The sequence below is a fragment of the Hemitrygon akajei genome, chromosome 24 (genome assembly GCF_048418815.1).
Source record: "Hemitrygon akajei chromosome 24, sHemAka1.3, whole genome shotgun sequence".
NCBI classification, from domain to species: Eukaryota; Metazoa; Chordata; class Chondrichthyes; order Myliobatiformes; family Dasyatidae; genus Hemitrygon; species Hemitrygon akajei.
Genome location: NC_133147.1, coordinates 56,229,509 through 56,246,035, shown reverse-complemented (window position 1 = coordinate 56,246,035; position 16,527 = coordinate 56,229,509). Strand labels below are relative to the sequence as shown.

The 16,527-nt window shown below is 40.9% G+C and overlaps 1 protein-coding gene across 1 annotated transcript in view; it reads left to right on the top strand.

Annotated features, from left to right (window-relative positions):
• LOC140715759 (uncharacterized) overlaps window positions 1-7,657 on the top strand; it is a 36,947-nt gene extending 29,290 nt beyond the window's left edge. Inside the window, exons 8-9 of the mRNA XM_073028129.1 lie at window positions 574-809; window positions 7,466-7,657. Of these exons, the coding sequence (XP_072884230.1) occupies window positions 574-809; window positions 7,466-7,657 (428 nt within the window). The remainder of the gene's footprint in view (window positions 1-573; window positions 810-7,465) is intronic.
• The last annotated feature ends 8,870 nt before the right edge of the window (window positions 7,658-16,527 follow it).

The following is a 16,527-nucleotide window of genomic DNA, read 5'->3' as shown; positions in this document are numbered from 1 at the left end:
TGTCCGGCACCTATCATCTGTCTCTCTGTTTATTTCTCAGTGTATTTCAGTCCTGTCTTTTCACCTGTTTGTTGGCAGATTGTGCCAGTGAGTTTTCCTGAGACATTCCAGCATTGATATCTGAAGTCTGTCCGTCTCATTAACGACTCGGTCCGTTGCCCGATTCTGGATTTCTCTGGAATTTTTAGTCTCCTCCTGAACTTTGACGCCGTCTTTGTTGCCCGCACCCCTCAGATTTGCTACCCTTTAAATATCATACTGCACACTGTACGTGGTCTGTGGTTGGATCTCTGCTTCAGCTTCCTGACAAGGTAATAACTCTGGAGGTGCAATCATTTAACTTAGCAAAGCTTTCTTGTGGATCATTCATTCAAGCATACAGACATACGGCACTTATTGCCTCCAGGAAATTCTATTTCTGCAACTACATCTTCAGAGGGGACGAGTTATATAATGGTAATTATGCATGAGAAATATGTAGTTGCACACAAGGAGTTTTGCACGGGAGCTAATGAGAACATCGATTACGTATCTTGTACACAGTCTGAATCAATTCATTTTCTTTCCTTGCAGCTCGGCCACAAAAACCTCGAATATCAAGTGACCGACCTGATAAAGTCTATGTGTCAGATGAGTCGGTTATACTTACTTGTCAGACAACTGATCAGGTATATTCCAGTCGCACCTTTCACCTGTACAATGGCCGACAACTAGTAAATGAAGAGGTTTCATACCAAAACAGCACAACGTTCACCATCGCAAACGGAGGAGTTGCTGTCAGGGATTACTATTGTGATTACACGTGCATGGTATCCAGTAGATAGAAAGATAGATACTTTAATCATCCCCATGGGGAAATTCAACTTTTTCCAATGTCTCATACACTTGTTGTAGCAAAACTAATTACATACAATACTTAACTCAGTAAAAAATATGATATGCATCTAAATCACTATCTCAAAAAGCATTAATAATATCTTTTAAAAAGTTCTTAAGTCCTGGCGGTAGAATTGTAAAGCCTAATGGCATTGGGGAGTATTGACCTCTTCATCCTGTCTGAGGAGCATTGCATCGATAGTAACCTGTCGCTGAAACTGCTTCTCTGTCTCTGGATGGTGCTATGTAGAGGATGTTCAGAGTTATCCATAATTGACCGTAACCTGCTCAGCGCCCTTCGCTCAGCTACCGATGTTAAACTCTCCAGTACTTTGCCCACGACAGAGCCCGCCTTCCTTACCAGCTTATTAAGACGTGAGGCGTCCCTCTTCTTAATGCTTCCTCCCCAACACGCCACCACAAAGAAGAGGGCGCTCTCCACAACTGACCTATAGAACATCTTCAGCATCTCACTACAGACATTGAATGACGCCAACCTTCTTAGGAAGTACAGTCGACTCTGTGCCTTCCTGCACAAGGCATCTGTGTTGGCAGTCCAGTCTAGCTTCTCGTCTAACTGTACTCCCAGATACAGTAGAAGCATATTGTCAGGACAGAGCGACAGAATAAAGATAACAGTCGTGGGTGAGTTGCTTAATTTGTTCTCCAGTTCAGCCAGGTGATATATGCTAGTAATTAGAACAATACTATTTCGACTGAGAGGTCTAGCCTATGGTAGAGTAAACAAATTTACATTCACACTCACCTTGGTTTGACACGTGTATTATGATCAATTCTACGTCTTCCTTCAATCTTCCCCATTCCTCTCTTGAATCATGGTTTTTGCAGACATTCGGACATGATGGACACAATTGAAATTTCGATGTTCAAAGCAAGTGCATTATTGAAGTAAATATATGTTACCATATCCAACTCTGAGGTACACTTTCTTGCGCGCACACTCATCGAATCCACAGTACAATATCAACCATAATAGAATCAATGAAAGACCATACCAATGTGGATGTTGAATCAGTGTGCAAAAGATAACAAATTCCAAATACAAAAGAGAAATAATACGATTAATACAAAATATGCCTCTCAAGAACATGAGATGAAGAGTCATTGAAAGCGTGTTGATAGCTTGTGGGAATATTTCAAGGGCGGGGCAAGTGACGTTGAGGGAAGCTGTTCCCTTTGGTTCAAGAGACTGATGGTTGAAGGGTAGTAACTGTTTCTGAAGATAGTGGTGTGAATCCTGAGGGTCCTGTACATTCTTCCTGAATAAGCCGCGAGAAGAACGTAAGTGCTGGAGACTGGCGTCCCCGATGATTGGTGCTGATTTCCTGCGACAGTTCTTTGTGCAGATATGTTTCGTGGTGTTGAGGACTTTACCCATGATAGACTGGGCATATCCAATCCTTTTTCTAGGATCTTCCGTTCAAGGTTGTCCATGATTTCGGTGGCTGGAATTCAGAATTTCGTCAAAGTTCTAGATGTAATGCCGAAACTTTACGTACTCTAAAGAAAGTAGAGGTTCTGCAGTGCTTCTTCGTAATTAAAGTCTGGTTCATTGATCTCTCGTTTCCTCCTTCTGTAATGCTTTGTTGTTATGGCACGCTTTAGCCATATTTTTAATCTCTCTCCTGTACGCTGAGTCGTCACCACTTTTCATGCGCTCTACGATCATGGTATTGTCAGTAAATTTGAATGTGACGTTGAAGCTGTGCATAACCATACACTCATACGTGTAAATTGAGTAGCGCAGGGGTCTGCGCTCAGAGCCTTGTGCTGCACCATTGTTGGACCATAAGACCATAAGAATAGGTGCAGAGGCAGGCCATTTAATCATGCTCTTTAAACCCGCTCTTTAATCATGGGGTTGTCCAATTCTTCCAGTTATCCCCATTCCCCTGGTTCCTCCCCATACCCTTTGATGCCCTGGCTAATCAACAATTGATTGCACTCTGTCTTAAATACACCCAATGACCTGGCCACCACAGTTGCTCATGGCAAAAAATGTCCACAGATTTACCACCTTCTGACTAAACTAATTTCTCCGCATCTCATTTCTTCGATCCTGAATTCTTTCCTTCTTGTCCTATAATCCCCTACTATGGGAAATAATGCTGCCATATCTAATCTGTTCAGGCTTTTTAACACTTGGAATGTTTCCATGGGATCCCCCCTCATTTTCTAATCTCTGGAGAATACAGCGCAAGAGCTGCCAGACTTTTCTCATGCGGTAAGCCTTTCATTCCTGGAATCATTCTCGAGAATCTTCTCTGAACCCTCTCCAATGTCAGTATATTCTTTCTAAAATAAGGAGCCCAAACCAACACACAATAGACCAATTGTGGTCTCACGAGTGCCTTATAGGGCCTCAACATCACATTCCAACTCTTTTATTCTATACAACTACAAATGAATGCCAAGATTGCACCCGCCTTCTTAACAATTGACTCAACCTGGAGATTAACCTTTAGGGTATCTTACACAAGGGCTCTCAAGTCCTTCTGCATCTCTGCATTTTGAATTCTCTCCCCATCTATATAACAGTTTGTCCATTTATTTCCTCCAAGGTGCATAACCATGTACTTTCCAACGTTGTATTTCATTTGCTACTTCTTTGCCCATTTTTCTTTAGTACCTAAGTTTCTCTGCAGGCTCTCTATTTCGTCAGCACCACCCGTACCTCTATTACTGTTTGTATCATCGGCAACTTTAGCCACAAATCCATTAAAATCGTAGTCCAAATCATTGACATACTCGTAAAAAGCAGCAGACCCGACAGTGAACCCTGTGGAACTCGACTGGTAACTAGCAGCTAGCCAGAATAGGATACCTTTACTTCCACTCTGTTTTCTGCCGACCATCCTATTCTGCACCCACACTAATAACTTGCCTATAATTCCATGGGCTCTTATGTTGCTTTGCAGCTTCGTGTGTGGCACCTTGTCAAAGGCCTTCTGAAAGTCCAAGTACACTATGTCTACTGCTACTCCTTTGTCTACTCTGCTTGTAATTTTTTTAACAAATGCAGTAGGTTTGTCAGCCAAGATTTTCCAATCAGGAAACTATGCTGGCTTTGGCCTATCCTGTCAGGTGCCTCCAGGTACTCCATAATCTCATCCCTAACTATGGATTCAAACAGCTTCCCAACCGCTGATGTCAGGCTAACAGGTCTAAAGTTTCCTTTCTGCTGTCTCCCACCCTTGGTAAGTACTGGAGTAATATTTACATTTTTCCAGTTATCCAGTACAATGTGAAAATCTATTGGTTCTTGAAAGATTAACGTTAATGCCTCCGCAATCTCTCCAGCTACTTCCTTCAGAACTCGAGGGTGCATTCCATCAGTTCCAGGAGATTTATCCACCCTCAGACCATTAAGCTTCCTGAGCACCTTCTCAGTCGTAATTTTCACTGCACAAACTTCACTTCCCTGACACTCTGGAATGTCCAGTATACTGCAGACATCTTCCACTGTGAAGACTGATACAAAATACGTATTCAGTTCTTCTGCCACCTCTGCATCTCTTTTACAGTATCTCCAGCTTCATTTTGTATTGGTCCTATATCTGCCCTCAACTCTTTTTTACCCTTTATGTACTTTAAAAAGCTTTTAATATATTTGATATTAGTCGCCAGCTTCCTCTCATAATTCATCTTCTCCTTCCAAATGACCTTCTGCAAGTTTTTAAAAGCTCTCCAATCCTCTATCTTCCCACTAGCTCTGGATTCCTTGTCTGCCCTTTCTTTGCTTTTACTTTGGCTCTGACTTCAGCCATGGTAGTATTCATCTTCCCTTTGAAACATTCTTCTTATTTCAAATAGATCTGCCTTGCACTTCCCTCATTTTTCACAGAAACCCGAGCCATTGCTGCTCTACTGTCCTTCCTGCAAATGTCCCTTTCCAGTTAACTTCGGCCAACTCCTCTTTCATGTCATTGTAAGTTCCTTTATTCCACTAAAATACAGACACATTTGATTTTATTTTTCCCTCTCAAATTTCTGTGTCAACACAATCATATTGTGATCACTATTTCCTAGGTGATCATTAATCTTAAGCTGTCTTATTACCTCAGGATAATTGCACAACACCCAATCCAACATAGCCTATCCCCTCATGGAGTCAACAACAAGTTGTTCTAAAAAAACATCCCTTAGACATTCTACCGATTCTGTCTCTTGATGTCCAGTACTGATATGGTTTTCCCAATCCACTTACATGTTAAAATCCCCAATTCTTATCATGATATTGCCTTTGTGAGACACCTTTTCTATCTCCTGCTGCAATTTGTAATCCACATCCCGGTTGCTGTTTCGAGGCCTGTATACAACTGCCACTGGGGTCATTTTACCCTTGCTATTTCTTAACTCTACCCATAGAGTCTCTACACCTTCAAATCCTATGTCATCTCTTTCCAATGATTTAAAATTAAAACACAGAGCCACACACCTCCTCTGCCTACTAACCTATCTTTTCGATAGATCATATATCCTCAGACGTTCAGCTTCCAATGACAGTCAGTCTTCAGTTAGTCAGATGGCCACAAGGTCATATTTGCCAATCTGGAGCTGAATTTCATGATCGTCTGTTTTATTCCTTATGCTGCCTGCATTCAAATACAACACTTTCAGTCCAGTATGTGTTGCTTTCTATTCTTTTAACTGTACCATGCCTCGATTGCCCTGTAACTCATGACACTGGCTTTGGTTAAGCCTCATATCCTGCCTATTCTTTCTATAATTTATGTTGCACACTATCTTTGATTATTTTAGTTTTCTCCTTCCTCAGCCCCATCACTCCGCTTCCCATCCCCTGCCAAATTAGTTTAAACACTCCCTAACAGCTCTCTTCAATGTGCCTGCTAGGATATTGGACTCCTTTTGGTTCAGGTGTAACCCGTCCTTTTTGTACAGGTTGCTCTTCCCCCAGAAGAGGCCCCAGTGATTCAGGAATCTAAAGCCCTGCCCCCTACAGCAGACTACCTGCCTCACATTAATACACCTGATCATGAGAGTCATGGCTCACTAACACGTGGCATAAGCAGCAATCCTGAGATTACTACCCCAGAGGTTCTGCCTTTCAGCTTCCTAACTAACTCCCTGAATTGTCTCTTTACGACCTCCTTCTTTTTCTACATATGTCGTTGTTATCAACATGTACCAAGACATCTGGCTGGTCACCAGCTCCCTTCAGCCAGTCCGAGACATCCTATAACATGGCACGTGGGTGGCAACACACCATGCAGTATCTCTATCAGGCTGACAGAACTCCTGTCTGTTCCCCTCACTCTAGAATCCCCTGTGACTACTGCATTCCTCTTCCCATTCTGCATCACGGATCCAGGCTCATTGCCAGAGATCCGATGGCTGCAGTTGTCATTTATCAGGTCATCCCCCGAACAGCATCTAACAGAAGATAACAATTACTGAGAGGGTGGCCACAGGGGTGCTCTCTACTATCTGAGCTCTTTTCCCTTGCTTCCCTAACCGTCACTCACTTATCTAACTCCTGCAGCCTCGGGGTGATGAACTCCCTGTAGCTCTTCTCTCTCTCCAGTTCACTCTCCCTAATGAACTTTAGGTCATTGAACAGCAGCTCCAGATCCCTAACAGAGTCTCTCAGGAGCTGCATCTCGGCGCAGCTGGCGCAGATGGTGCTATCTGGGAGACTGGAAGATTCCCTGGATTTCCACATCCGTTACCCAGAGCAAAGTATTAATCCTACCTTCATACTCTCTGTTCCTCCAAAAAATGCAAAGAAAAACCAAAAACGAAGTCCACTTACCCACTTACCTTGTCGAAGCCCCCTTTCTCCGAAACCTCGATGAGAAAAAGCCTGTTGCTTCTACTCTCATCACTGGCCCACTCCCAACAATGGTCGCTCCGCTTATCCCTTCTGTACATCTATTTGGTTTGTTGAGCTTAGTTGCCCCCTCTAAAATGTCCTGCACAAAATAGCCGTTGATGGAAATCGAGGAGGAGATATTGCTGCCAATTTGAATTTGGAAGTACAAGTGAAGAAATGGAGGATACAATTGCACAACGAGGCCAAGGTCTTGATTAGTTTTGTGCTGGTGATGGTATCGAGGGCGGAGTTGTAGTCGAAAAGAATATCCTTATGTGTGCAAATGTGTTGTTCAGATGTTCTTGGGTTGCGTGAAGAGCCAATGACATGGCCTCTGATGTGGACCTGTTGCTCCGCTATCCAAATTGGGCGCATATTAGAATAACTATGTAGTTACTTAAGAGAACCACACCTCTTAACCTTTATTGATTTCTCGCTGCATTTATTGATATGGAAGAGGATTTCCCATGGGAAGTTCTGTAAGATCTTCTCCCAAGTTTCATCATGTATCTCGTGGTATATTTTTCTGGACTGTGATAAAAATCCAAGGCTGTTAAATGTTTCTACCGGCTATTTCCACGCGTTTCCATGCCATAACTATTACGTCATCTCCCACTCCCATTCCCCAGCCTACAAATACATACCCCGCCCAGTCTCCATGCAGCTAATGGCAGTCTTCTGCCACTTATTCCAGGTTCATCACCTACAGCCTATTTATTCCCTTATCACCTCCAGCTCTTTTTCACGATTTGGAGGTGGGTGTTGGTTCTGGGTCTTCACAGGAGCCTTGGTGGGCAGGAGAGCTGTCGGCGATGTGTCCCAGACCATAGAGGTTGGGGCGCTGTGCTGGAGCCTAGAGGTGTTGTATTAGTTGGAACCGAGAGCAGTGCCCTGGGGGAGCTTGAGGATTTGTTGCTGAACTACTGAGGGGTGAGCCGATCAGAGGTTGGCAGCTGGGGAGAAATGGGTGGTTGTGAAGGGAGAAGTAAAGGGAATGAGGAGATAGTCAGGGGACGGATGAATGAAAACCGAGACAAAGGGAGTAAAAGAATAAAAATGGTAGTGGAGAGCGCTCTGAAAGTGAGGAAGATGAACGAGATCAGAGTGAAGGTGTTGTCATAATAAGATTTAATGAGAAGGCTTAAGGAAACATGCAAAAAATTAACCTGTTGGTGCTAACAACAACACTGGCAAATAAGATAGTGGAAATAGTATTTGCAAAAGTCCTTAATGATGGCAACCTATTGGTAAGATATGCGAATAAGGAACAGCTTTAGAAAGCGCTCAAATTAAGAGAGATAGGAAAACGTAAGGTGGAATACACAGGATGGGAGCACGAAATGGTGGTGGATGTAAAGAAGTGATCACGGGGGGTACCAATGAGTATAAATATGGAGGAGTTGAAGAGGAATATCAAAGGAGGAAAAGTAATGAATGCTCAAAGACTGAAAACAACAAAGGAGGGAGTTGAACAAGGAAAGTGAATCGGTGTTGATTGGATTTGAAGAAGGAGTGCCAGGGAAAGTGTTCCTGGGTTTCAGGGGTTACCCAGTAAGCGTGTATGTGTCAAATCCATTGAGGTGCTATAATTGTCAAAGGTTTGAACACATAGCTAAAAACTGTAGTAGGCAGAGGAGACGTGCTGGATATGGGGGTGATCATGAATATGGAAAGTGTGGAACAGGAGTGCAACCAAAATGCTGTAATTGTGGAGGAGCTCATAATGTGGCATATAGTGGGTGCGAGGTTAAGAGACGGGAGAATAAAATTCAAGAAGTATGAGTGAAAAGAAAGATCACTTATGCAGAAGCTGTAAGTATGTCAAGAGAACAGAATAATGCTTGTAATGAACAGGGAGCAAGAGGAATGTGAGAGATGCAACAAAGAACAAATGATGGTATTTATGTTGACAAAAAGGCTCTAGTAACATTCATTGCAGGAGTGATTAATAGTACAGAGGAGGTAAAGTCAAAAAGTGAAAAATTCACCTGGTTGTCAAACCAGCAATGAACCATTTAGGGTTAGTAGGATTGACATGGGAAGAAGTGATGGAGAACATCACTTATCAGTCAAACCAGGAATTGTCATGGATTGGTTAATACTAATTATGGTGATTCTTTTGCAATGGAATGCAAGGAACTTACTGACCAATAGTCAGGAGTTCAAGCAGTTTATTAAAGAAATCGTTATAAAACCGGATGCAGCGTGTATTCAGGAGACTTGGTTGAAACCAACTTTAGACTTTGCAGTATATGGATATACAATGATAAGAAAATATAGAAATCTAGGGAGAGGAGGGCGTTGTGCTATATTAGTCGAACAAGGTATACCATATAGGGTACTCAAAAAGGGAGATGATCAGGAATACATAGTGGTGGAAGTGTGGGAGAAAGAGGAGTAAGTGGTTATAGTTAACTAATACAATTCATGTAAAAGGTTGGATTTGGACAGCCTAGTGAGGATACAAGGTTAAAACAGACATATAGTAGTGATGTTTGCAGATTTCAATGCTCACAGCACAATATAGGGGGATTAATTTACAGATTCAAATGGAAAGGTAATTGCAGATTTGATGGAAGAAAAGGATTTAGTATGTATGAATGATGGTCGAGGAACAAGGATAAACATAACAACAGGAACTAAGTCAGTATTAAATATGACATTAGTGTTTAATACCTTGGCTGGAGTTAGTAACTGGGGAGTTTGCACTGCTTCAACAGTAGGCAGCGATCATTACCCAGTTTCATGATCAGTGGGTGTAAGATCAGGTGGTGGAATCCCAAAGTGGGTGTTTGGAAAAGCAGATTGGAGTAAGTTCCAGAAGTTGAGTGAACAAGCATTGACAAGGATTGACATTTCTGGAAATATAGATGAATTAAAAAGTCAGGTGACTTCAGCAATTATTATGGCAGCAGAAAGATCTATACCCAGGAGTAAAAATAAGATGAATAGAAAACTGGGACCATGGTGAACAGAGTAATGTTGTCAGGCTGTATAAAAAAAAACAGAAATAGAGTGTTCAGACTAGTTAAAAGAACCCATAATATGCAGCATTTGATTCAATATAAGAAGGTGCAGGCAGTGATGAGAAGAACTATACATCAAGTTAAAAGGGCAAGTTGGAGGAGTTTTTGCAACAAAATAGGACGAATGACACCTGTGGGAGAGGTATGGGGAATGATTAAGAGGATGGGAGGAGATAGAAGGGAATGGGAATATCCAGTAATGATATCTGAGGAGGAAACAGCAGTCTCCAGTAGGGATAAGGCTGAAATCATGGCCATGTCATCTGTAAAGATACATAGTTCAAAAACATTTGACTAAAGAGTGGAGAAGGAGAAGGGAAAGAACAATGAGTCAACTCCCAGTTGTGTTAAACAGGAGGGAAGAAACTGATGATATAATTGATGACGTTGGCAGAGATGGTGAGAGCAATAAAGATATCGAGACTAACCTCCCCAGGGACAGATCTGATGTGCTATATAATGCTAAAAATTCCAGGGGAAGGAGCGCTCTTGAAGTTGCTGCATCTTTACAACAGAGTGTGGGAGGGGGAAGATTACCAAGTGCATGGAAAGAAGCAGTAGTAATTCCAATAAGGAAAACTGGCAAGGATCTGTCAAAACCCACTAGCTACAGGCCAATAGCATTAACATCAAATATATGCAAGATAATGGAAAGGATGATAACAGAAAAGTCATCGTATGATCTTGAGAAGAGGGGAATGTTGGCAAGTTATCAGAGTGGTTTTAGGAAGGGAAGGAATTCCATGGACTCAGTGATAAAGCTAGAGACTCTATTTGGGCATAGAGTTAGAGGACCTTTAGCTTTATTAAAAGAACAGTGGATTAGTAAGGAAGTACACACTAATTTGTTGGACTATGTTTTGAAATTTAAGGACAGGTTACATAAAGTTTGTAGCTTAGCCAAGGAACATTTAAAATTGGCTCAGGAGAAAATGAAAACTTGGTATGATAAAGAAGGTAGGATGAGGATGTTTAAGCTTGGAGATAAAGTGCTGGTTCTTTTCCCAGTGCAAATGAATCCTTTACAAGCTAGATTTCATGGTCCTTATGAAATTGTGTCTAAAATCAATTATGTGGATTACCTGATAAAAACATCAGATCGTAGAAGGCCAACACAACTTTGCCATATAAATATGATAAAACCATATTATGAGAAGCAATCTGATACTGTGACTGTTGTGGTTAATGATAATGAATTTGATTTAACTAGGAACATGATAGATGATTCATCTGAATTTCATTCTAAATCAAACATTGTTTCTGTCAGGTTACCAAATTCAACCATTCTGGAAAATATTGATGGGAAACTAGCACATTTACAGCCAGAGCAGAAACAGCAGATGAAGAAATTAATTTTTAAATATAAGGATTTGTTTCCAGATGTTTCGAGAAGGACGACTATAGATTCACATGATGTAGATGTTGGATATGCCAAACCTATTAAACAACACCCATATAGGATGAACATAGAAAAATGTGAACTTGCTGAGAAAGAAATTAAATATATGTTAGAGAATAATATTATTAGACCTTCTAACTCGAACTGGAGTTCACCTTGTGTTATGGTGCCAAAACCAGATGGTAATATTAGGTTTTGTACGGACTATAGGAAGGTGAATGCTGTAACGAAAACAGATGCATATCGAATTCCTAGAGTAGATGATTGTGTAGATAAAGTTGGAAAAGCAAAGTTCCTTATAAAGATTGATTTATTGAAAGGGTATAAGTGTGTTCCACTAACGGACAGAGGTAGAGAGATTTCTGCATTTGTAACTCCATCTGGGCTATATGAATATAATGTTCTTCCATTTGGGATGAAGAATGCCCCAGGTACTTTCCAGAGGATGATTAACTCTGTGATTCAGAGATTGAAAGACACAGATGCTTATATTGATGATTTAGTGACAGGAAATGATACTTGGGAAGCACACATTATTGCGGTGGAGAAATTGTTTGAAAGGCTTTCAAAAGCTAACTTAACTATTAATTTAGCTAAGAGTGAATTCGGACATGCCACTGTGGCTTACCTTGGTTATGTTTTGGGTCAACGTAAGGTAGCTCCTGTTCAGGCAAAAGTTCGGGCAATTTTAGAGATTCCCACTCCAACGGGAAAAAAAACTCTCAGAAGATTCTTGGGAATGGTAGGTTATTATTGAAAATTTTGTAAGAATTTTCCTAATGTTGCCCTTCCATTAATTAACCCTTTGCAGAAGAATGAGAAGATTGTGTGGACAGTGCCTTGTCAAGAAGCATTTGAAAAGTTGAAAACTATGATATGTCAACAACCTGTGCTCAAGGCATCTGACTTTGAAAAACCTTTTTCATTAGCTGTAGATGCTAGTGATGAGGCTGCAGGAGCAGTATTAATGTAAAGGAATGAGGGTGATGAAGTTGATCATCCAGTAGCTTACTTTTCTAAGAAATTTAATAAGCATCAAAGAAACTATTCGACAATAGAGAAGGAATTGTTATCTCTTGTTTTAGCTTTATAACATTTTGACATATATGTTGGTACAACTCAAAAACCACTTATTGTTTACATTGATCATAATCCGTTGGTGTTTCTGAGTAAGATGAAAAACAAAAACAGAAGGTTATTAAATTGGAATTTGATGTTACAAGAGTACAATTTTGTGATAACTCATATTAGAGGTGAAGATAATGTGCTTGCTGATTGTCTATCTTGAAGTTGAATGTACAATGTAATTTTTTTTGGAGTAGTTTTTTACAATTGTAACACTCCTACTGTATTGTAAGTTGTAAGACGTTATATGATGATACTATGCATACTGTGTATGTTATAAAATTTATACATTTGTTTTTTTCCTTGTAAACAATTGTTAAAATTTTGTTCTTGACAGACCAAAGTTTTTTTTTGGTGGGAGGTGTTACGTACCCATGGGTATCTTGTACTTGTCACGTGACAGTGGTGTTGAAGCTATACTGGACTTAAGGTAGTGGTCTTGTGATGTTGGAGTGACGTCATTTTCCCGCCAGTAGAGGTCATGTGACAGGTTTTCTTTACAGGGTATAAGAGGAGGACCCCTCCCTGTGAGGAGGGGCTGTTCGTGGCTGGATTTGCCATTTTGACTCCATGCCACTGCGTGGTCCAATATTATGACACAGTTTGGTTGAAAGATGGAATTTTAATTAATGACTAAAGTTTAAAAGATCATTGCCGGCAGTTTCTTCATAATACTGCGAGTTAAAAATCAGTGGAGAGTGAAGATCGGAGTTCGGGAGCTAAAAGATCGAGGAAAGTCAATTTCGACGGTGAAACAGGTTCGACCTTGTTTGATCCTCATTCGGAAGGAATTCGTTGGCTGTCCACGTGTTAATCCCTGCGAAATATAGCAGAAAGGATTGGGTAGAGTTTTCTAAAGGAAAGGTCAGTGCCTTTAAGCCGTTTCATTTTCATCTTCGTAAATTCTCCGGGAAAAGTATAGTTCGACTGGGAACCGCAACAACGCGGCGTGAAAGAGAATTTAAATCGTTCAAAAAGTCACTCCTTCAATGGACTGTAAGCATTTTGAACTTTTGCAGTACTACTTTGAAGAACTGTTTTTACAACATCGCTTTAAGAACTGTGTTCGCTTTATTCCTTTAAGAACTGTTTAAGCTGCCACACAGCAGCTGGTTTCCGGTTACGTTAGTGGTTTGTTTACTTTGGCGGGTTTGTTTTTCATTGCTTAATAAATGTTTTATTTGTTATTAAAAAAAACCCTGCCTCACTTATATATTTATTATTGCTGAATCCGTAACACTTCCTATATTTCTGCCTTCTCTAAAACAGGCACGAGCAGCAATCGTGCAGGTCTGTCAGTACCTCCTGCTGAACACATTTTTTTTCTTTTACCTTAGCTGTCAGCCTGTGGTTTTGTATTGCCACATGCTTCTGTCCCCGCTCCTGCTCTACTCCGGACCCTGTATTACAGAATACTCCGTCTCTCATCTGTTTCTCATTATTACTTCTATTCCTGCCAACTGACTGAGTAGGCTACGGTCAATTATGGATAACTCTGAACATCCTCTACATAGCACCATCCAGAGACAGAGAAGCAGTTTCAGTGACAGGTTACTATCGATGCAATGCTCCTCAGACAGGATGAAGAGGTCAATACTCCCCAATGCCATTAGGCTTTACAATTCTACCGCCAGGACTTAAGAACTTTTTAAAAGCTATTATTAATGCTTTTTGAGATGGTGATTTGATGCATATCATATTTTTTTACTGAGTTAAGTATTGTATGTAATTAGTTTTGCTACAACAAGTGTATGGGACATTGGAAAAAAGTTGAATTTCCCCATGGGGATGAATAAAGTATCTATCTATCTATCTATCTATCTATCTATCTATCTATCTATCTATCTATCTATCTATCTATCTATCTAACTGGGTCTCATTGTGCTGCACCTATCATCTGTCTCTCTGTTTATTTCTCAGTGTATTTCAGTCCTGGATTTTCACCTGTTTGTTGTCAGATTGTGCCAGTGAGTTTTCCTGAGCCATTCCAGCATTGATATCTGAACTCTGTCTGTCTCAATATCGACTCTCTCCGTTGCCCGATTCTGGATTTCTCTGGCAATTTTAGTCTCCTCCTGAACTTTGACGACGACTTTGTTGCCCCCAACCCCCGGATTTGCTACTCTGGAAATATTATAGTGCGCACTGTATGTGGTCTGTGGTTGGATCTCTGCTTCAGCTTCCTGACAAGGTAATAACTCTGGAGGTGCAATCATTTAACTTAGCAAAGCTTTCTTGTGGATCATTCATTCAAGTATACAGACATACCACACTTATTGCCTCCAGGAAATACTATTTCTGCAAATACATCTTCAGATGGGGCAAGTTATATAATGGTAATTATGCATGAGAAATATATAGTTGCACACGAGTTTTGCGCGGGAGTTAATGAGAACATTGATTACGTATCTTGTACACAGTCTGAATCAATTCATTTTCTTTCCTTGCAGCTCGGCCACAAAAACCTCAAATATCAAGTAACAGACCTGATGAGGTCTATGTGTCAGATGAGTCGGTCATACTTACTTGTCAGAAAACTGATCAGGAATATTCCGGTGACACCTTTCGCCTGTACAACAATGGACTCCTAGTAAAGGAAAAGCTGTCACAGCGAAACAGCGCGACGTTCACCTTCGCAAACGGAGGAGTTGCTCCGTGGGATTACTCCTGTGATTACACGCGCACGGTGTCCGGTAGAACCATATCATCACCAGAAAGCAACAGAATAAAGATAACGGTCGTGGGTGAGTTATTTAATTTGTTCTCCAGTTCAACCAGGTGATATATGCTCTCGATTAGAACAATAATATTATGACTGAGAGGTCTAGTCTATGGTACAGCAAACAAAATTTACATTCACACACACCTTGGTTTGACGCTTGTGTACTACGGCCAAGTATACCTCTTCCTTCAATCTTCCCGTTTCTCCTCGTGAATCACATTTTTTTTGCAGACATTCAGACATGATGGGCACAATTGAAAGTTTGATGTTCAAAGTAAGTTCATTATTGAAGTAAATATATGTCACCATATCCAACCCTGAGGTACAGGTTCTTGCGAGCACGTTCATAAAATCCACAGTAGAATATCAACCATAATCGAATCAATGAAAGACCATACCAATGTGGATGCTGAATCAGTGTGCAAAAGACAACAAATTCTAAATACAAAAAGAAATAATACAATTAATACAAAATCTACCTCTCAAGAACATGAGATGAAGTGTCATTGAAAGTGAGTTGATAGCCTGTGGAAATATTTCAAGGGCGGGGCAAGCGACGTTGAGGGAAGGTGTTCACTTTGGTTCAAGAGGCAGATGATTGAAGGGTAGTAACTGTTTCTGAAGATAGTGGTGTGAATCCTGAGGGTCCTGTATATTCTTCCTGATTAAGCAGCGGGAAGTACGTAAGTGCTAGAGAGTGGCGTCTTTGATGATTGATGCTGATTTCCTGCGACAATTCTTCGTGCAGATATGTTTCATGGTGTTGAGGATTTTACCCGTGATAGACTGGGCATATCCAATCCTTTTTCTGGGATCTTCCGTTCAAGGTAGTCCATGATTTCGGTGGTTGGGATTCAGAAGTTCGTCAAAGTTCTAGATGTAATGCCGAAACTTTACGTACTCAAAAGCAAGTAGAGGTTCTGCAGTGCTTCTTCGTAATTAAAGTCTGGTTCATAGATCTCTCGTTTTCTCATTCTGTAATGCTTTGTTGTTATGGCACGCTTTAGCCATATTTTTAATCTCTCTCTTGTACGCTGAGTCGTCACCACTTTTCATGCGCTCTACGACCGTGGTATTGTCAGTAAATTTGAATGTGACGTTGAAGCTGTGCATAACCATACACTCATACGTGTAAATTGCATTGCACAGGGGTCTGCGCAGAGAGCCTTGTGCTGCACCGTTGTTGAACCATCAGACCATAAGAATAGGTGCAGAGGCTAATCAACAACTGATTTCACACTGCCTTAAATGCACCCAATGACCTGGCCTCCACATTTGCTCATGGCAAAAAAAAAACACAGATTTACCACCCTCTGACTAAAGTAATTTCTCCACATCTCATTTCTTTGATCCTGAATTCTTGCCCTCTTGTCCTATAATCCTCCACTATGGGAAATAATGCTGCCATATCTAATCTGTTCAGGCGTTTTAACACTTGGAATGTTTCCATGAGATCTCCCCTCATTCTTCTAAACTCCGGGGAATACAGCGCAAGAGCTGCCAGACTTTTCTCATGCGGTAAGCC